The sequence below is a fragment of the Pelophylax lessonae genome, assembly GCF_965119305.1.
Source record: "Pelophylax lessonae genome assembly, chromosome: 5".
Classification (NCBI taxonomy): domain Eukaryota; kingdom Metazoa; phylum Chordata; class Amphibia; order Anura; family Ranidae; genus Pelophylax; species Pelophylax lessonae.
In genome coordinates, this window is record NC_138772.1 from 236,660,484 (window position 1) to 236,682,468 (window position 21,985).

At 40.8% G+C, this 21,985-nt stretch overlaps 1 protein-coding gene across 1 annotated transcript in view; it reads left to right on the forward strand.

Moving 5' to 3' along the window:
• Window positions 1–1,684: 1,684 nt before the first annotated feature.
• LOC309556475 (FAST kinase domain-containing protein 3, mitochondrial-like) overlaps window positions 1,685–21,985 on the forward strand; it is a gene marked incomplete at both ends in the record, with an annotated part of 318,599 nt that continues 298,298 nt past the window's right edge. The window contains 4 exons of the mRNA XM_082258933.1: window positions 1,685–1,739; window positions 1,806–1,830; window positions 5,717–5,813; window positions 14,990–16,388. Of these exons, the coding sequence (XP_082115059.1) occupies window positions 1,685–1,739; window positions 1,806–1,830; window positions 5,717–5,813; window positions 14,990–16,388 (1,576 nt within the window). The remainder of the gene's footprint in view (window positions 1,740–1,805; window positions 1,831–5,716; window positions 5,814–14,989; window positions 16,389–21,985) is intronic.

The following is a 21,985-nucleotide window of genomic DNA, read 5'->3' on the forward strand; positions in this document are numbered from 1 at the left end:
TTAAAAAACGGTTATATCCACTTACATTTAGGCAGTGAATAACAGGCTCCACATTAAAACACACCGGCCTCAGGATCTCGCACCCTGCCAGCACACAAGGGAGTGTGTGTGTGAACGTCACCGTGTGTCTTTTTTTTTTTTTTATATCAAGAAATCTTTCATTAAACAATAAGGGCCGGCTCACATTTCTGCGAGTGCGCCGATCGCATGTAATTCGGAGCGCACTGCTCCTTCATTACATGCGATCGGAGGTGCGGATGCAAATTCAGCCATACACTTTGTATGGCTGAATTCGCAATGTATCCACACCAAAACGCACATGACCCTTTTTTCCAGCCGCATCAGGATCGAATCGCACAGTTGTTCACACTTGTGCGATCCGATCCTGTGCGAACTGTCAGATCGCACTGCGATATGTGATCAAACTGGGGGTGTCGTTAACATTTCATTGACACCCCCTGCATATCGCATATGGCAGTTTGAACTGCCAGATGTGCGTTTGCGATGCGGGAACAGGCTGCGAATTTGCAGCCTTCCTGCATCACTCAAGTGTGACCCGGGACTCAAGGCATAGATATTAGAGTTTACAACAATTCCAAGACAGTCATTATTTAGGTTCCTTAATCATATTTAGAAAACATTCCACATAACCATAAACAAGCACAATAGTGTGAATCTAACTTGCCCCAGTCACAAAATGACAATACAGTGTGGTTACAGATACACAATAGGATCAGGCTCCCCTAATCCCCACATCCTCTAACCAAAGTATGGCAGAATTCATAGAGGAGTTCAGAGGAGTTGAGAATTCAGAGGAGTTTAACTCAACCCACGAGTAGCATATCCATCACCAGTTCTAATGGGCTTAGGCCTGGGGTATCCAACCACTGACCCTAAAGATTTTCAAATTTGCGGGGATGTCCCCTGTATTGATATACTTTTTCCAGTCTAAGGGTTTTACCCATACAATGTACCCATTCTTTATGAGGAGAATCCGTAGACTTCCATTACTGAAGCCCCATTCTCCGGACTTGAAAAAAGACTCTAGCTACTTCTCTAAGTGGAACATCTAGTTGGGAGTCCTCTAAGATACCTCAAAGGCATGGTTTAGGGTCAAGCAGGATAGAAGTCTGGAATACAGCATTTATCGTATTCAGTACTCTCACCCAATAGATACTGTATGTAGTTTGGGACTCCGCCAGGTAAAATGGATCAGGTCCCCATGATCCCTGGAGCATTTGCTGCAAGTGGGAGTATCTAATATGCCCATTTTATGTAGCCTAACCGGGGTCAGATGCTCCTGCAAGTGTATATATAATTGCATGAGTCTGTGTCACATTAAGGAAGCATTGGGGTACAGCCTGAAACACCTCCTCCCACTGGTCTTCTTAAAATGAATCTAGGTCTCTCTCCATCTTCATACCTGCCTTTGAGGGAAAGGCTGTCAATAAGTCATTTAACAACATTGTATAGCACCTCAAAATGAATCCTTTTGAGGAGACAGTTTCAGCCATAATGTTAAACACAGGCATTGGGGACTATTGTTACTGCACAGACTCACCCTAGGCCATTATAGCATGATTGGGCTAAATATAGTGCAATAACATGGATGTTGGGAAGGAAAATGTTACCCTTAGTTCCTCAAAGGGACATAGAGTACCATCTTTAATAATCTGATGAAGATATGTTATCCCCAGCCTACTTCATCTCGGACCCTGTTGCACCTTTGCCAGTTCTGGGTAACTGTTATTCTGCCAAATAGGACTATAACTGGTAAAGCCTGTAACCTTTTATTCTTATTCCAGATTTTCTGGAAAAGTGCGTATGTGGGTAAGAGACGGTTGGATTTGGCAAAGGCTGCAGCCTATAGACCCTTTAGGACAGGGCTTGACAAATTTTCCTGAAATCTAGGAGCCAGCTAAAAAAGTTAGGAGCCAGTTTTTTTTTTTTTAAACTAACAACCAAGCTTTATTTAATAAAACGGATACTAAATTTACACATAAATACGACTAGAACCCCACTCTCCTCTAGCGCAATTGGATGAAAACAGACTGTCTGTCTCTTTCCATCCGATGCCATCTGATCCGATCCACGGGATGGATAGAAAATAGAACCACCATCCGTCTGCTTTTGGCGGACAGGATCAGATGGCGGCAGATTACTGCTCCATAGAGGAGAATGAAGGGTCCGATCAGGTCTGCCTGAAAAACTGACAGGCGGACCTGATCAGACAGCCCGTGTGAAAGGGGCCTTCGGCTGTGGCATGGCGATGAGGAAAAAAAAAAAAAAAAAAAGATTATATTATATTATATTATATTATATTATATTATATATATATATATATATATATATATATATATATAATTTTTTTTTCTTTATAATAATAATTGGAAAAAATATATATATTTTTTTAATAATTAAAAAAAAAAAAGAAAATATTATTTAGTTTTTACATTAAAAAAATAAATTAATAATAAATAACCACACTCCCTGTCAAAGGTAACTAACTGGACAGGGAGATGGTAATGCATTGTGAACAAACAGTGGAAACAGTAATTACAACAGTCATTACTCCCGGCCACCACAAGAGGGCGCCAGTTCCCCATTGGAAGCCTCATCTCAAGTAGGCCGAAAAGCCGGGGCCTCAATTTTCGGACGGCCCGGAAGTCCGTGCACTCCGTGCGCGGAAGTCCGTTCAAAAATGACAGGACACCCTCTGCAGGGCACCCCAGGCGCCAGGTCGCTAATTCTAGTCGCAAATGCGACCTGGCGCCCGGGTTTTGTCGAGGCCTGCTTTAGGATATCAACTACTTTGGCAGTGTAGAGTAAAATATTCATAGAGAAGTCAGGGCAGGTCTTGACCAGACGGGAAGTGGAGGATAGCCCTTTACACAGATGCTGCGTGAGCGTTGCCATGATCCACAGCCACGGATTGGGCATAGTTAATCCCCCCAGCATACTTGGACTTTTGTAATTGTACCAGCCTTACTCTAGGTGTTTTAGTGTACCATAGCAGTTGCCGGAAATTTGAGTTTATTTCCTGAAAGATGCTCAAGGGTACAACCACTGGTGCGTTATGTAAAAAAATATAACAATTGAGGCATAAAAATAATTTTGACTAAATTCACTTTGCCAGCTAGTGAGAGCCAAAACCTGTTCCAAACCTTAGTTTGATCTCTAAAGCAACTAAGTAGGGGGTTATGTTTAAGTGGCAAAAATCCACTGGTTGAGGTGTGACCTCTATGTCCAGGTATTTAAGTGAAGAATTTACTGGGACTGGACAGGAGTAATTATTTGTGTGGGGTTGTCATCCAGTAGCGCAGCGTTTCTCAACTCCGGTCCTCAGGGCACACTAACAGGCCAGGTTTGTAAGAAAACTGAAATACATCACAGGTGATATCATTTGCTGCTCAGTGATTGCAGTATTCTAATCTGCATCTCCCCAAGGTAATACCTAAAATCTGGCCTGTTAGTGTGCCCTGAGGACCGGAGTTGAGAAACACTGCAGTAAGCATACGTGCTGATTTGTCCCAATTTAAAGGAGACCTGAAAAGTCCTGTTAAGTTCATGTTAGTTTCAAATGTTAAGTTTGAGCCATGAAATAATCTACACCAATCAAGTTTGCATTCGTCTCCATATTGTAAAAATAAGTCGCGCTATGATATGATCAATGGAGATATAAAGTCCATACAGTCCAAACATAAAGTAAAGATGTAATCCGGAACCAGGAACCCCAAAGGGTATAAGCTTACCAGATTGAGGTAAGGTAAAGGCGGTTTCTTTGGATAAACTTGTCACCTTGATAGTAGATCCAGGTCCACGTGAACAGTTAGCTCAATGGTCACAGGATCATGGAAGTAAAGGTAAAAGCGCAATAGCGTAAAACCTTACAAACTAATTTGATTAAACACCCCAGTGTTCGTGAAAAATGAATTCTATTGTGTAAAAGAATAAACCTCCACCAAAAAAATTGATCACTGATGACAGTGAATAAAAAAAAAAAAAAACATGCAAAAATGATGGGTACCCCTTACCAGAGGTGATAAAGATATAAACCAAATTTATAAACGTGTTATAGCTGAAGTCGCCTCTTACCGGACAACTTTAAAAGGAAGGCAAAAAGTGTGAGATTTGCGTGTTGAACCACCACCTTTTATGGCTAGATTCGCCTCTTACCATATGGAATAAGGATTAAAGCAAAACGTGCAGATCACAATTCAGTGTGAACCCGGAGCCAATAATAAGATAAACCAATAGGGGTCGCCTCTTACCAAATACAAGTATTGTTGAGCCTGTATGGTGATCAAGCATCCAAGGACCCGACTCTCAAACTGGGGTGCACGCTCGGAATGACATTCCGAGCGTGCACCCCAGTTTGAGAGTCGGGTCCTTGGATGCTTGATCACCATACAGGCTCAACAATACTTGTATTTGGTAAGAGGCGACCCCTATTGGTTTATCTTATTATTGGCTCCGGGTTCACACTGAATTGTGATCTGCACGTTTTGCTTTAATCCTTATTCCATATGGTAAGAGGCGAATCTAGCCATAAAAGGTGGTGGTTCAACACGCAAATCTCACACTTTTTGCCTTCCTTTTAAAGTTGTCCGGTAAGAGGCGACTTCAGCTATAACACGTTTATAAATTTGGTTTATATCTTTATCACCTCTGGTAAGGGGTACCCATCATTTTTGCATGTTTTTTTTTATTCACTGTCATCAGTGATCAATTTTTTTGGTGGAGGTTTATTCTTTTACACAATAGAATTCATTTTTCACGAACACTGGGGTGTTTAATCAAATTAGTTTGTAAGGTTTTACGCTATTGCGCTTTTACCTTTACTTCCATGATCCTGTGACCATTGAGCTAACTGTTCACGTGGACCTGGATCTACTATCAAGGTGACAAGTTTATCCAAAGAAACCGCCTTTACCTTACCTCAATCTGGTAAGCTTATACCCTTTGGGGTTCCTGGTTCCGGATTACATCTTTACTTTATGTTTGGACTGTATGGACTTTATATCTCCATTGATCATATCATAGCGCGACTTATTTTTACAATATTCTACAGGGTGTGGTCACACTAGAAGTTGCTGCTGTTTCACTGTACTTTTCCTTTAGCGCGGTTAACATCTTTACATTACTATTCGTCTCCATATGTTTACTCAGAATATACGCCATACAGCGGGTCCACATCTTCCAACAGAAATGTGACCCAGATCATACATTGGTTACAGCTCTTATAGTACATAAACGGGCACAAGCCCAAGTTACAGATTACACAAATTTTCACAAGATTTCATAATACAGTCTAATTACACATACGGTCATCTTGACATTATAATGACGTCAAGTGAAAAGTTAGTCTGTCAATTAAAAATGATTGATTGGGGGCTTTTTACATTTTACGGTAATAAGGGGCTTGTTTTCATAAACATCTCTTTCCGGGAATCTTATCATTTTTGGAAGAACATTTCATGTTATACTTGACACATATTCATAATAAAGACAAAATAACAGACTCAAGACTGAATTTCTAAAACTATGATTCTTTAAGTATATTCAGGGATTAAGAGGGGACTCTAGACTGCTATAATATATAATATAAAAGTCTTTAAGAGTCCTCAATATGTTCTCATCTTGACAGTCCCTCCTGAGTTTAGAATTCATCTGTGTCTTTTCTTTTATACTTTTAAACTTCTTCTGTGTCTTTAAGTTGGTTTTCGGGTATGTGGGTAACCATCTCATGGGCCGTCTTTATGCGAGACCTCGAGAGCTCAAAAGAACCAGTATTTGTACAAGTACAAGTACAAGTATTTGAAGTCATTTTCAAGCAGCATTTGCATAGCATTGGTACACATTTAACTACCAGTATGATCAATACTATAACTCCAACAATATACAGGATACCATGCAATATACCTGCGAACCACCCTCCAATACCAGTAAACCAGTTGACAGGTTTTAGCCAAGAGAGTCAACTTTCCCAGCTACCTCCAATCCACACGGTTTCGGTATGTTCCTTGCGAAAATAAAGCTTTAATTGCTGCGTCCTTTCTACATGTGAAATGATTGCATCTTCAGCTTTTGTATAATTTCCTATGTAATTGCAGCATGAGGTTCCCACTACGGTACACATTCCTCCCTGACTAGCAGTAAGGTAATCCAACACCAGCCGGTGGTGTTGCAAAACCTCCTTTTTAACCATTTTTAATTCAGTGGCCATTAATATGAAATTTCTGTCATACAGAGCAGTTATGTTAAACCATTAAATCAGCTAAATCTATAATAAAACTGAAAGTCTTTTTAATACAACATCTATTCACCCAAGGTTCTGGGCCTTCATTCTGGGTTGGAATAGGTGTTAGTATTTCAAGATTAGTCTCTTCTTCAGTGTCGTCTTCCACTTGTCCGGGAATAGCCTGTACTGTAATGTCCTGTTCAGTAAGGGCTCTTTTGAAGAAATGGGCAGGAATTTTATGCAATTGTGTCTCTTTAAACTCATTGTCACTCATATACCTTGTTGCAGGCACAACCCTCCCAAAGTAGCAAACTCCCATGGAATTTAATGGAATCCAAGTGTAAGCTTTCTTTCCACACACAAAATAATAATCTGGGGGAGCAGCACATGCCTTTCTGTAGTAATATCCCTGCAAACACATTAATAACTTCAAATTGTTCTTGGCGATGTGTGAAATCATGCAATTCCTGATATCGATCTGTACTCCACATAAAATCTTTACCATCAAACCAATACCTGACATCCGCATTATCCATGCACTGAGAGTCTCCAATCACTCGATCAGTATTCTTGAAACCTTTCTCAGGTAGTTTTGGCGGATAAATATGGGTAAAGTTAATACAAACTGCTGGTATTCTCATTGGGGCCTTGGTAAATAGTAGCAGTGAAATGGCCTTGTCAACCATCTTAGCACTGATATTGCTAAAGTGAGCACCATCTTCTATCTCAGCTAGGGTACTGGGTATACCTAGTAAGGGCAAAGTCTTGTGTGAGATAGGTGAATGTGTGCATATCCAACACTTAGTGATTTCCAACTTCTTGGCAGCTTGCAACTGCATAGCCACAAAGGAATTATAGAAGGGTTGACTCAGTTTAGCATTTAAGTCTCTCCTCAGCCTTTGCTCAACTCCCGACTCTGGGGTAATGTGTAACTTTTTAGACATTACCATAGCATTGAGGAAAAAGGTATCATGCGTCTCACCTTTTTTTATCATGTGAGTCCATTCATACATCAAGGCTCCTCCACTTAGGATAATTCCTCAGAGATGCATATCAGCTCTAGGTACTGTAAGAGACATTCTTCCGTATTCATAGTCTTCTGGCTCGAGCCCGAGTCCATGATGGAGATGACCTAGGAGGTAAAGGTACAGAAAAGTCCTTGCCAGCAGTACACTGGCTTGTATGTTTGTTCAAAGCCACTGCTTTCTTACAATAGGAACCATGCACCCAATACTTGTAGTCCTTTAGCTTTACAGCTGTGGGAGACACAAAAATAATCTGGAACGGTCCTTTCCACTTAGGGGACAGAGTAGTCTTCGGGGTGTGATTCTTGATGTACACCCACCCTCCAGAATTTAGTCCATGAGTCTTTTCACTTAGGTCCACTGGTTGTCCAGCTTTGGAAAAAGTATCAGAAAACACATTTGTGTTAAAGTCTTAAAGTCACTGTTTCTGATGTTACAGAAGCTGTAGGAAGTCTTTTAGGAGGGCGCCCAAACAATACATCTTCTCCTTTGGGGTAGTCCTGATAGTTGCTAGGGCTATAGGCAATGCTTCTACCCATGTGCTCTTTCCATTAGTAGTCATCTTGGCCAGATATTTTTTTTTTTTACGGTTTGCTTACTGCGTTCCACCATCCCACTAACCTGTGGTCCATATGTGGTGTGTAACTGTTGTTTCAGACCTAAGATATCTGCTACCTCTGCTATTAGTTTATCAAAGTGTGTACCTCTATCTGAAGAGATCACAGCTCCCATACCAAACCTAGGAATCAATTCTCTAGTAAGACACTTAACTACTTAACAATATTCGCAAACTAAAAGATACATGAATCGGCCACAAGGGGGCATATCTGAGAAGTCAATCTGCACAATTTGAAACTGCTCCTCAGTATGCGGAATGTGTTTCATAGGGGTATGCACTGGTTTACCCATGTTATGCATTTGACATACAGTACATTCATTAACTTTTTTATCAGCATATGTGTAAAAACCTGGTGCCCACCACTGTTTGTTCACAATCCCTCCTGTTGAGACATGGCAAGGCCCATGGCTCAAGGTAAACAATGAAGGAAAAAGAGTCGGTGGAGCAACCAGTTTATCATTCAACCTCCACAGGCCATCTGGTCCGCAAAAAGTTCTTTTTGTAGACCAAGTGGATCAGTGGGGTGAACTTTCCTGTAGGGCCTTGACAACCCCATGGTCCACTTAAAGATTTGTGACCAAAAATGTAGGGACTACATGTGGCTGATAAGAGTGAATAGCTTCTTTTATTTATTTATTAGCCAAAACATTTCCAACCAATACACTGTCATTAAACCCGGTATGTGCTTTTACATTTAATTACTGTTACTTTAAGAGGCAATTGGACTGCAAACAACAATTAACTCTTTCTGTTGAATGGGTGTTCCTGTTGCTATCAAGTAACCCCTTTCCTGCCATAATTGTGCAAAGCTGTGCAATATACCCACAACATAAGCAGAATCACTGTAGATATTTACCGTATCTCATTCTGCTAGCTCCAATGCAACACAGAGAGCTGTAAGTTCCGCAGCCTGCGCTGACTTAGAATTTAGCAGAATTTCAGTATGCAGTAGTCGGCTCTCACCGTTTACTACTGCACAGGCAGCTAATGTTAACCCATCAGGTCGTCTGAGGGATGAGCCATCTACCAACAGGTCTGCACATACAGGCAGACCAGCAATGGATTCATCCTGAAGATCAGATGTGGGTTTTGTTACTTCATCAATAAAGGTAGCACAATCATGTATTAGGTATTCAGAATCATCAACTTCCTCACTGTCAGCTTCTGATAGAAAAGTAGCCGGATTCAGAGTCTGGCAGCGCTTAATTTTTAAGTCGGAAGCTGATAACAAAATCAAATGATAATGTGTTATCCTCTGTACTGAGAAGTGTTTAGTATAGGCACTATTTAACATAGCCTCCAAATCATGGGGGCACATCAAATACAAAGTGTTGCCCAATTCAATGTCTACAGTTTTTTTCAACCAGTAGGGCAGTCGCCGCTACTGCTTTTAGACATCCAGGTAGCCCCCTGGCTACGCTGTCCAATGGGTAACTGTAGTACCCCACTGGGCGATGTCTGGCACAGAAGTGTTGCATTAACACCCCATTCGCATGTCCATTTATTTCTGTGCAAAATAAATAGAAATTATTGCTATAGTCTGACAAACCAAGACTGGGCACTGTTAGCAAAGATTGCTTGATTTGTTTAAATGCTTCCATAACTGAAGGGGTTAACTCTTCCGAAGTGAATTTATAATTGCTTTTTGTTTGTCCTTTCAACAATTCCTGTAGGGGTCCTACACTGCCCCTCTTTGGATTTCCAGTTCTCCCTTTTGGCCTGGGGGACCCCAAAATTGGAAATGTACACTACTCCTGATGGGGGATAAGGGGGTTCCGTCACCTGTACTGTAGAAACCAGCATTCCCCTGGGTTTAATAACCTTTTCTTTAACCTCAGGGACTTTTTCATTATTTTAGTTTTTTCCTTTCTCTCTATTTTCTCCTTAACACTTCACAAGCTATCTGTGCTATGTCAACCAACTCAGGGACAGGTTTAATTCTCCAGCCCGCTATGCGGAGCTCCATTTTCTTTTCTAATCTCAGACAACAATCCACTTACAAAAATATTTATCACTTTAGGTTGTTTCATGTCATCTTCACTTTCAGTCGCCCAATCACTTTGCTTCTATATAGCATCTTTGAATCTATTCCAATAGTTCAACATCTCCTCACCTTCCTTCTAAACAACATCCAATAACATTCGCATATTCTGTCCTTTATCAAACATACTTGTTACCCATTTCTTTAGAATTTTATTGTATCAATCTTTGTTTCATACGTATTTTGGCCATGTGCCTGTATCCTCAATATCCTTGATTCATGCGCACTTATTTATTTACTGCAAATGTGTTCCATACATACACACACATATATATATATATATATATATATATATATATATATATATATATATATATATATATATATGTATATATATATATAATTTTTTTTTTTCCTGGTACTGCCCAATCAATCAAAATCCACATATCTATATATGTAGCTTACTGATTTTTCTCCATTCACATCAACCTTTTGTACCATTTATTTTAAGACTCTTGGCAATGTTTGGGAGATTTTCTACAATTGCCCTAATTTCTTGGGGTTTCCAAGGGACATACACTTTCCCTATCCTGGCTGTATACTAACCTCCATCACCTATTTTTAAGGGCATTTCTACACCAGGTCAGTTACCCGGACTGAAAAATAAGAAACGAAGATGGCTTTGTCTCCTCGTCCACTGGGACGCTAAAAAAAACGCATTACTTCACTGTAAAAGTGAGTAGCATCGGATGGTATGGCCATCAGTAGAGATGGGACATCAGATACCACTTGTATGCTAAAATCAGATAAAACTATAAAACTAAAACATTTTTCTGGCTCCGTGCCAAACTTACAAAAAAAAACTTTCTTCTTTTTTTTTTTTTTCGTGTCATTTTTACAAAAACCTGACCAGAGGTTCCCCTCCTTCAATAGAGGACACCCCTAAAATACCATTCAAAAACTATAATCAGATAAAAAGTTAATCTGATTTAAAACTTTTGGCTCAGTGCCAACAGGGTCCAATGGTCACACTAATTGCGGTAACCCTTTCTGTGCAAAAATAAATTCCATAACTATAACGGGAACGAAGATATTTATTGTTGAACCCTCTCTTGGCAAGTAGCCAATTTTCAAAATTTTGCAGCAAAAATTTGCAGCAGAGCTCCCTTTCATACAGGGACTTATGAGCAAAATGTAAATTCTCATTATCTATAATTCTATATATAAAAAATAACCTCAAAGTGTCCTGCCAACTACGGCGAACTATGTTTTCCCTGATAAAACTGTTTCTATTACTCTTCCTCATCTATTTGTTAAAGCAGCTTTTTCTGAACACATTTTATAGGGAGGGGCTTCACCTATATATTTTTCTTCCCATGCTGCTAGACATTTAATTCCCCCACAATCAGACATTTTAAATAGCAAGTTAAACAAGGCGTCAATTTTTAGGCGTACTCAAAATAGCCCTCTGGTGGCCACCATTTAGAGGGATCCTCTTTATACGCTTTTTTGTAATTTTGCACCACTTTACATAATGTTTGAGGGCGTCTGGATCACCACTCACCATCATCTTAACGATGGGTGCATCTGAATGCAATTTAGCAACATTTAAGCCTGTTTTCTTTGCTATTTTTAATACATTTTTGCTTTAGTTTTTTTTTTAAGCCCTAAGTCATTCATAATGGGCAAAACATTCTTATCACTTAAATTTCCCATTTTATTATCTCTCGTTACCACTTTAAGAAATGACAATATTTGGAGATTCCAGGATCAAGAACTCCGTTTCTTTATCACAACAGCTGCTACCAACAGCCCGGTACTTTATCATTACGACATGTCTTTAATCTGTTCTATACTTCGTTCGAACGTCTTCTGAACAAGTGAATATAGGCTAGTCTTTCTCTGACTCCCTAATCCAAAGAACACTCAGCAGGTTATACAGACACTGGGGTTTAAGGCAATACCTGCCCTAATACCTCCACATTTGTCTTTCAACACCACACACACACACACAATCCAGAAAATAGTGGTACATCTGCTTAAATCGTCCCTTATATATATTGTCATTTCTTGTAATAAGGAGAATTAAAGAAATATTTTTTTTTAGAAAATAATATTTTTCATACATAGTTTTTCCTATTGGTACCATTTTATAATCTCAGTAACCATACACAGACAGAATGCAATTAAAAATTCAAAGGATACGTGTTACACCACCACACATCAGAAAAAGACAGTTTTTCAATATGAGAAATAAAAATATTTTTCTCACCTGAGGCCTCTGTGCTGTCCCTCCTGTTGTGCGGTGCCAACCGGCGGTTTTGATGCGATCAGAAATACACGGTTCGAGGGTCACCAAATGTTAAGTTCATGTTAGTTTCAAATGTTAAGTTTGAGCCATGAAATAATCTACGCCAATCAGGTTTGCATTCGTCTCCATATGTTTACTCAGAATATACGCCATACAGCGGGTCCACATCTTCCAACAGAAATGTGACCCAGATCATACTTTGGTTACAGCTCTTATAGTACATAAACGGGCACAAGCCCAAGTTACAGATTACACAAATTTTCACAAGATTTCATAATACAGTCTAATTACACATACGGTCATCTTGACATTATAATGACGTCAAGTGAAAAGTTAGTCTGTCAATTAAAATTGAGTGATTGGGGGCTTTTTACATTTTACGGTAATAAGGGGCTTGTTTTCATAAACCTCTCTTTCCGGGAATCTTATAATTTTTGGAAGAACATTTCATGTTATACTTGACACATATTCATAATAAAGACAACATAACAGACTCAAGACTGAATTTCTAAAACTATGATTCTTTAAGTATATTCAGGGATTAAGAGGGGACTCTAGACTGCTATAATATATAATATAAAATTCTTTAAGAGTCCTCAATATGTTCTCATCTTGACAGTCCCCAAAGGAGATCCAAAGAGAAGTAAGAAGGGAGCATAAATCTCTGAATGCTGACATGAAATCACCTCGCATACATTAAACATGTTTTTCTTTTACTTAAAAGTATTGTTTTTCCATTCCCTGGTTGGGTGAGGCATTGCTAATGTGACCCTGGGCTCACACATGCATCCTGGGAAGTTCTTGCCATATGTTCCAGGAGGCAGCCTCAGAATTCTAGAAAGAATTCCAGCAAGTATAGGGAAATTGATTAACATGCTCTTACTAAAATGGCCACTAAAAATGAGAAGAATGGGGAGCAAATGAGAAATAAATTATGCAAAGAATGAAAATCCTACAAATACCTGTAAGTAACTGTTTATAGATAGCCATTACTAAACATTTCTAAAGGTGCTTTTGTTGTAATTTTTAGAGTGAAGTTCCTCCTTTAATATAAACATATAAGCAGAGGAAATATTGAACCCAAGCCCCAAACATAAAATTACTCCCCATAAATTCACAAATTGGAAAACAAATTGCTTATTACATACAAACTATTTAGATAAAACAATTTATTGTTACTATGTCACTATAACTATTGTTGTAAAATAAAGCACACCCTAAAAAGTAGACAAATGCTGTTCATGTGCTCACCAGCACCCACTTATCCAACTTAGCTGTAGCTACACAGCTGTCTGGAAAAATGGAGTTAGTATATCCTGGCCAGAGATACCATATCAAGTCAAAAATATATCAAGGCAAAAATATATATATAAAAAAAAAAATAGATGCATCATGAAGCGAGAAATACTATAGTTCTTCTAAAGCACAATATTCTAATAACTCAGCCTTGATTGCCACAGCCTGCACCGTCAGTAAAATTTGAAAAATTTTCACTCCATATTATCACCCACTTTATTAAGTAGAGAGAGTTTCAAAAAGAGAGTGATTGAGGGTACCTCAATCTCAAGGAAGGATCGGGTGGCCTCGAACACGTGACGTCTTTACACATGGTGGCCAGAATCCAGCAGTGCTTATAATTTCTTACATACCTGTGATTGTCTTCTTATTGATCATGCCTAGATGGAGTGGTGTGTCTTGACATTTGGTTCTGTGGGATAACAATGTTCCCTATGATCTCTCAGTGGGAGCAGTGTCTCTGGCAAGGAGTTTACCCTACATGTGGGTGGTGTGATTCCTTAGCACCCTTTATTCCTGCTGCACTGAATGCTCTTTGGCTCACACTTTGAAGTCTGTCTTCTTATCCTTTGGGATTTTCCATCTTGACTTTGGACTGTTCACCAGGATATTTATCCATCTGTACGGACATTATAGGGCCATTCATTTTTTTTTTTTTTTTGCTTTATTCACTTTTATAATCTTTGTCACAAAATAGCACGCGTTTGTATATGCTTTTTTTTCATATTTGAATTGTCCATATGTACATTTGTCCATCTGTACAAATATGTACACTTTATGTTTTTTTTTTATTTTGGGTTGAGAGTAAGTTATCATATTATATTACATTTGCTTTAGGGCTTGATTGTCTTTTGGTACTTCTAAAATAATACTTTATGGCACTATTGTATCGTTATAGAATATATATTTTTTTCATTTAGATTGTATGCACTAAACTTACACTACTGGTATCGTCTCATGGTATAGTAATAGTATATAATTTACCTTTATTGTATCCACAGTAGCACTTTTGAATTTTAAAGAGACAGCACTTTTGTTGAAATAGCTTTTTTACTTCTAGTATCTAGATTTTGTAGATACTAGAACACAAACCTCCATGCTTAGCAGAATAGCCATTTTGGAGGGGGGGTTATGGATGAAGTTCTACATTAAAGTGTATGTACAGCTAAACGTTCTTTCTTTCCCATTTTTGAAAAAAAGAATGGCACCCTGTTCAAATTATCCATCCAAAGCATCTGTACCCTCTTTGCTGTCACCAGAACAGATTTTTCCTTTGAAAGGATTTTCCCCTCACCTCTAGTTTCTGTGACAAAATGTTGAATTTCCATTGTTTTCTGTACTGGAGACAATGGTCACCAGAACCAAAAGTGAAGATTATTCTCTCCAGTGACTAAACAGGCAGTCATACAAACATGACATAGGTTCTAAACTCTTACCATACCATGGAAACCTTAATACATGTTAATGCATTTAGACATAATTCACTTTATTAATTCTGTTCTTTTCTTTTTTTCAGAGGACTATACCATCTGGCATGGCTTTTGTGAAATTATTACACACATCTGTGATGAAACCTGCCCACAGAATTGCGGTAAACTTTTACACCATTTTTAAACAAAGCATACAGAAGAGATCATTTCTACACGGCTTGTATGACCTGAGACAATATTCCTCTGTTATCTTGTGCCCAGCTCGCAGTACAACAGAGTGTGCTGTTTACTTTCATGGAGAAGGGCCAAGTGTTTTTACAGTGAACAATCTGCCAGTGGGTGAAAAATACTTTTTAGAACAGCTTTGTGGCCTCAGCTCAACCAAGCAAGTACTTAAATTGTTGGAATCCACTGGCCATAAAACGGACACCATGGTTGCTGCAGCTCTGCTTAAAATAGTTGGCACAGAATCAAAAACTGGACTGGCTCTAAACTCAAATGAGGTGTTTGAAAACAAGATTTTTAAAAATATATTGTGTCATTTAGAAAAAGGGTCTCAAACTCTTTCTTCATATAGCCTAGTAAACAGCTATAAAGCACTTGTTCAGCTTGGAATGGACAGCCATAGTACCATAATGGCAAGTTTACTCTCTGAATGTCAAGAGCGAGTCAACAGAGGACAGATGACAGTTGAAAACCTATGCATTTTAGGAGAAAGCTTGTTAGCAATTGAAGGACCAAACTTTTCTATGTTACAGTCTATTATGGATCAGTTGCAAGATATGCAAGTTGACACTTGGACACCGGAAGAATTAACAATGGTTTATAGCCTGTTACAAGCTGGTTTAAATGATGGAAGTAAATACCAACATTTATTAACCCAAATGCATACAGCTATGTTTTCAGTATCAAAGCAATTAAATTCAAAATTAACCAGCTCTGTTCTTGGTTCTTTAGTGGCCCTTAAACAGACACAAGCCGTGCAACTTATTACAAGACTGTGTGAGTCTTCTGTAATATATGCACCTAAATTTGCAGATGATGAACTTGTTAAAGTTCTAGTGGCGTTAACAGAGTTTAATTACAATAATCCTTTGTTTACTGAAGCTTTGGAAATGCACATAACTGAGAAGGTCTTCACAATGTCACCAGAAGCTGTTAGCCATGTCATGCAATATTGCAGCCAGAAACTACTACTATCTAAGCCAATTTTTAATGCTGTTGCTGAGAATTTTGTGTACAATTCAGAACGTTTTACCACTCATCAAATTGCACAGCTGATTATACCATTTGGGAAGTTGAACTACCTCCCTCCTGATGCATCTGCCTTTATTAGACATCTTGAAAAAGTACTAGTCAGTCGGTTTTCTCAATTTCACCCACGAACCTTACTTAATATACTACATTCATGCACTCTTATGCAGCGATTTCCAGTAAATTTTTTGGCAAAAATCTTTAGTCCTCATTTTATTCAAGAGTTACAAGGTAAATACATGTTTATGTGTCTACACTGAAAAGTGTACTTGATATATTTCTAAATTGTATGGTGAACCTTTTAACTGAAAATGCAGAAAGCCGTTATTTGTTTTTAATAACATCTAAAGAACTTGACTTTCCTCTTCCATATTACTCTATCGTGAACTTCTTGTAGAATGGTGATGGAGAAAAGTAAACTGGATAAAAAAAGAAAGTGTAGCACAGAAGGTTTTTCATAGAATGTATTAAGGTGAAAAACCTTAGGGCTTTACAACCACTTTAAGGTTAGGTTAATGTTGGGGTTAGGGTTGTGTTTTTTTTTTTTTTTTTTTTTTTTAATATGATTAGAGTGTTATTGCTGCTGCTGCTACTACTACTATTTAAATAAAAGAAATAACTATACACTCTAAAACAAAATTAATTACTATTATGAATAGTAATTCATTTTATTTTTTCTTCAGGTTTGGGTGTTATTATTTTATCAATCATAATAATAATAATGTATTTAATGTTTTTTAACGTTAGGGGTTCATTATTATTTGTTCATGTATTATTACATATTATTAATTTATTTTATTTATGATGATTTTTAGTTATTTGTGTACTTGTTTATTCATATAATATTACTATTTAATTTTTTACAGTTTTTTTTTTAAAAGAACATTGAGCAAAAACGCACTAAAAAAAGGTGTATATGCGCACAAAAATGCAATAATTTCTATGGGAATGAAAACGTGCCAAAAACGCTCAAATCTGCCCGATTGGCATTACAAAAAAAGCTCCAGTAATTTTCTAGCTTCAAGTAATTGTAAATGATGGAAATGAAAGGCAACAATATATGTGTATAGATAAAAAAAAAAAAAGCGTTACCTTTTTTATGTTCCATGCACACTAGCACTTTTCTAAATTCCTAGAAGTTGTTTTATAGCATTTTTTCTGCTCCTAGAAGCTAAATAGTGTTATCCTATGTGTCCATGCACACTTTTTTAGGCTATTTGCGTTTTTTGAGCTTTAGCGTCTAGGAGCAGAAAAAAAATAGTTTTTTCGAGTTTCATGGATAGTTTTTTCGGCAGAAACACCCCTAAACGCTGTTAAACTGCCCTAAATGCTACTAATAGTGTTTTCCTAAAGGAACTGCAAAAATGCTAATACAATGCTAGCAATATTAAACCACTCCTAAATGCTACTACAAAAAGCTATTACCAGCATTTTTGTCTAGCCTTTCTTATTGCTTAGTGTGTATGAAACCTTATAGGTGATCACATTCCCTCTGCTCCTTCTGTTCTCAGCTGCAAAACAGCTGGGGGGAGGAGAAGCAACAGTTCACTGAGCTTCCCAGTGAAAGGCTGTACAGGGGAGGTGTGTCAGGAAAAGTATGATTATTATAGGAGAGCCGGCTGAACTCCTAGCATAGCTTGAGAACTGACCACGGTGTGTTCTCCTGCTTAGTGTTGTCAATTTTTAACCAGTTTCCGACCGCCCACCGCAGATATAATGCGGCAAGCTGGCTCGGCTGCGCAAATCGCCGTACCTGTACGGCGGTCGCGTGCGTCCCCGCAATGTTCTGATTTGGTTCAGAACCCGATCAGTCATCAGGTCCAGGCCAATGATTTTTGGCTTGGACCTGTTGATCGGTTCTGACCAATGGCAGAACGTCCTGTGCCTGTGAAATGTAAACACAGGTAGAGGATATGATGTAATCTCCTCTCCTGGAGTCCTTTTCGGTTCCATCGTGAGAAGAGAGAACATTAACTGTGAGTACAGAAGCAGTACACTGACACCAGGCACACATTTAACCCCCTAATTAACCCTTTAACTCCTTGTCACAGTGTACACTATATACAGTACAGATAAAATTTACTGGTCACTGTATTAGTGTCACTTTTGACTTCAGATAGTGTGCGAGGCAGTTAGTCGTAGTCCCAAAAAAGTTTAGGGTCCCTGCCATATTTCTCCCAATAAAGCTTTAACCCCCTGATCACCCCCGTTAGCCCTTTCCCTCCCTGCCAGTGTACACTAATTACAGTATACAGACAATTTACTGATCACTGTATTAGTGCCACTTTTGACTTCAGTTAGTTTGAGAGGCAGTTAGTGGTTGTTAGAGACAGTTTAGGGTACCTGCCATATAGCCCCTAATAAAGATTTAACTCCCTGATCACCCCAAGGTAACCCCTTCATTGCCCTGCCTCAGTGTCACTATTATAGTGTACAGATCTTTTTTCTGATCACTGTATTAGTGTTATAGGTGACATCAGTTAGCATCAATTCAGGACATCGTCAGATTGCCCCCCATATATTTAGTAATACATTTTAACCCTTTGATTGCCAGTGACACACACACTAAACACCTCCATTACTAGTATAGTGTCTGAATAAATCATCATCTTTGATCTGATCAGAACTATACTAACATCCCCAATAGTATAGTGTGCCCAAAATACGTTAGCAGGATCAGCCCTGACACCTGCCAGCACCTGCGTTTAGCCCTCTGCCCCCCCCCCCCCAAGCAGAATCAGCAGATTATTGTCACTTCTAATACACAGCACACTAAACTGCAGCATTAGCAGAGTCAGGTACGATCTCTGCTAGCACTAGCAGTTCAATTTCTTTTTCATTCTTTGACAGACACAGCGCCATATCTTCTTTGACCCTTGGGTTTTGCTGCTCTTTGTAGGAGTAGGACACTAGGCGGAAACGAGTTAAGAGTTTGACTACACCCATAGGGCAGTCCCAGGGGGTATACTCCCACTTCCTGCTCTAACTCATCAGTTTTTTTTCTGCCTACTCAGGAGTAAGGACCTAGTTCCTTGCTGGGATCTGCAGTCCTGGCATTCTTTCCTTTTTAAACAGAATTTTTTCTTTTTATCATTTTCTGTTTCTGTGAGAAGTACCATCAATTTTGTTCCTGTAAGAACTACAGTCAATGCCAGACTGGATGATGGACTAGATATCCTAGATCCTCACGGTCTTCTCAGTCTGGCCAGCGCAAGTGCGCAGGCCTCAGCTCAGTGCTAGGTCAGCCGTGACAGTCCCACTGGACGGGGACTGGCCGCCGAGTTAAACGCCTTGCGAGGACGCATAGCCCTGGTCACGACCCTGGTCAGGACCTGAGTTGCAACATACCTCTGGCCCGCAGCACCCCCCATTCCAAGATGGGGAGGTGGTCTGCCCAGAGTGGTGCTCACCCAATTCCATAGTGTAGTAAGTAGTGTTCTCCCCTTCTCCCTTTGTGGTCCCTCGGGTGGACGTGAGCCCCTCCCTGGGATGGCCCTTCCATTCCCCCCTGCCCCTCTAACAGTCACGGTGGTCTTTTGGCCCCAACCTTCCACCACCTCCCACCCCCCCCCCCCTTCCTGGGTCAAGTAGGACCTGGCTTTGCCACTTGCTCCAATGGGGGGGGAGGTGGCTGTGGTTGTTGCTGACCGGGCTGTCTGGATCGCACATGGGGGTCTTTGAGCATTTTCCCGGCCCCCTGGGGGATAGTGACCGGGGCAGAGATGTCCTTTGGGCTCCCTGCGGTGGGTATTGGGCTTTGGGGGGGGCGCTGATGTTTACTCATCCGCGGGTCTGCGCCTCACGAGGCCAGAATAGGCTGAAAATGTAGACCGCAGCTTTGCGGCTGTCCGAGTGCCTGACCAAGCTGTCCGAGCTGATGATATAGCGGACAGTACTGCCAACGGATGCGCGCCTCACAAGGCCAGATAGGGCCAAAAATTGAGGCCGCGGCTTTGCTGCCTACCCGCGGCGGTCCAAGTGACTCACCGAGCTGTCCGAGCTGCTGATCTAGCAGACCGTACTGCCGACGGATGTGCGACTCACATGCCTGGATCGGATCAAGAATTGAGGCCGTGACCTTGCGGCCTACTCGCGGCTGACGGAACTGGCTGTCCAAGCGATTGACCAAGCTGTACAAGCAACTGACCAAGCTGTCCGAGCTCCTAATCAAGCTGTCCGAGCTTAAGATCAAGCTAACAGAGCTGCTGGCGGACTCGCAAGTCACACGGCCAGATCGGGCCCCACATTTAGGCCGTGTCTTTCCGGCCTACTCTGGACTGACTGTCCGAGCTGCTGGCCAAGCTGTCTGAGCTGTTGACCAGGCTGCTCGAGCTGCTGACCGGGTTGATAGAGCTGTGGACGGGCGTCCATCTCCCCCCCCCCCTCCTTTCCTCCGGGGGGGGGGGGCATATGGTCTGCCTGGTGCCCCCCTTGAACCGTCAGACACCGTCAGGATGCTGTATTTTTTAGCGAAGTAATGCAGCGATTCTTGTGTGGGTGAGGGTACTCTACCTGCGCATGTGCGTCACGGCGGGCCCCCTCTCTCCCCTCTAGGGGGCTATGTTCAATTATGTCCTCTATGGAGGGCGACTTTTAGGTCTAATAGGTGGTCCCTTTGTGGACCTTTAGCTGGCGTTTCCTTGCGGGACTGTGGTCGGCGACCTTCCCTGCTTGTTCTGTTCTCAGGGTGAGCTTAGCATATAGCGACTTTACTGGGTCTGCGTCTATGCACCCCGGGTGCTCTGACAGTGAGGATGATTCCTCTTTTACTGCACATGCGCATGCAAAGGCGCTGGTGGAGGCACTGATTGTATCGGTGCAGGAAACTGTAAACATGGTGGAGGCGCTGGTCCCCTTGGGGCCCACAGATCCTCTAAAGTGGCAAAGTTATTTTCTTTTTCCTGCCTACTGTGACAAAATTGTCGTGAGTCAGTGGAGTTGTTCTAAACACAATATGGTGGTACCTAAGCGTTTGGATAGACTGTATCCCTTGAGGAGTCTCTGTTGAGTAAGTGGGCAGTCCCACCTGTGGTGTACTCTCAGGTCTCCAGGCTGAAAAAATTCACCCTAATTCCGGTGGAGGAGTTTTCTGTTTTAAAAGATCTTTTTGACAGGAGAGCTGAGACTTTGGTCCGCCACATCTTTACTGGCCAGTTCGGTCCTTAGTCTGGTGTTCACCATAGCATGATGCCCCTGACTTTCCCGAGTGGACAAAGCTTTTGCGCCAGGATCCAGAGGGGGGAACAGGTTCCTCCCACCTTTGCTGAGCTGGCGGACTAGTTGGTCCAGGGGTTACAGTTTGTCTGTGATGCCTCTCTATATGCGGCTCGCTTAGTCTCTGTGCTGTCCGTGACAGTAATGATCCTTCGGCACATGATATGGCTAAAATGCAGGTCTGCGGACAAGACTTTCCAGAAGGCCTTATGTCTGATGGCGAACCTTGGCACCTCAGATGTTTTGGAGCTACATTTCCCATGATGCTCAACTACACTGCAGAATGCATGAGCATCATGGGAAATGTAGTTCCAAAACATCAGGGGTGCCAAGGTTCGCCATCACTGCCTTATGAGATCTTCTATTTGTGGGGAATCGTCTTTCGGAACCTCCCTGGATAGACCTCCTCTGGAGGTTCCATGAGGACCCGGTCTGGTATGCGGAGAGCAGATGTCCAGACCTGCAGACAAACACCCCTTCTGCCTGAAGGGGCGCTCTCACCCACCATATCTGGGGTGGGGGAGGACATCTTCGCTTTTTTCCCGACCCGTGGACCTCCCCGATTCATGACAAATGGGTCCACGATCTGATTCGGTCTGGGTACAAGATCGAGT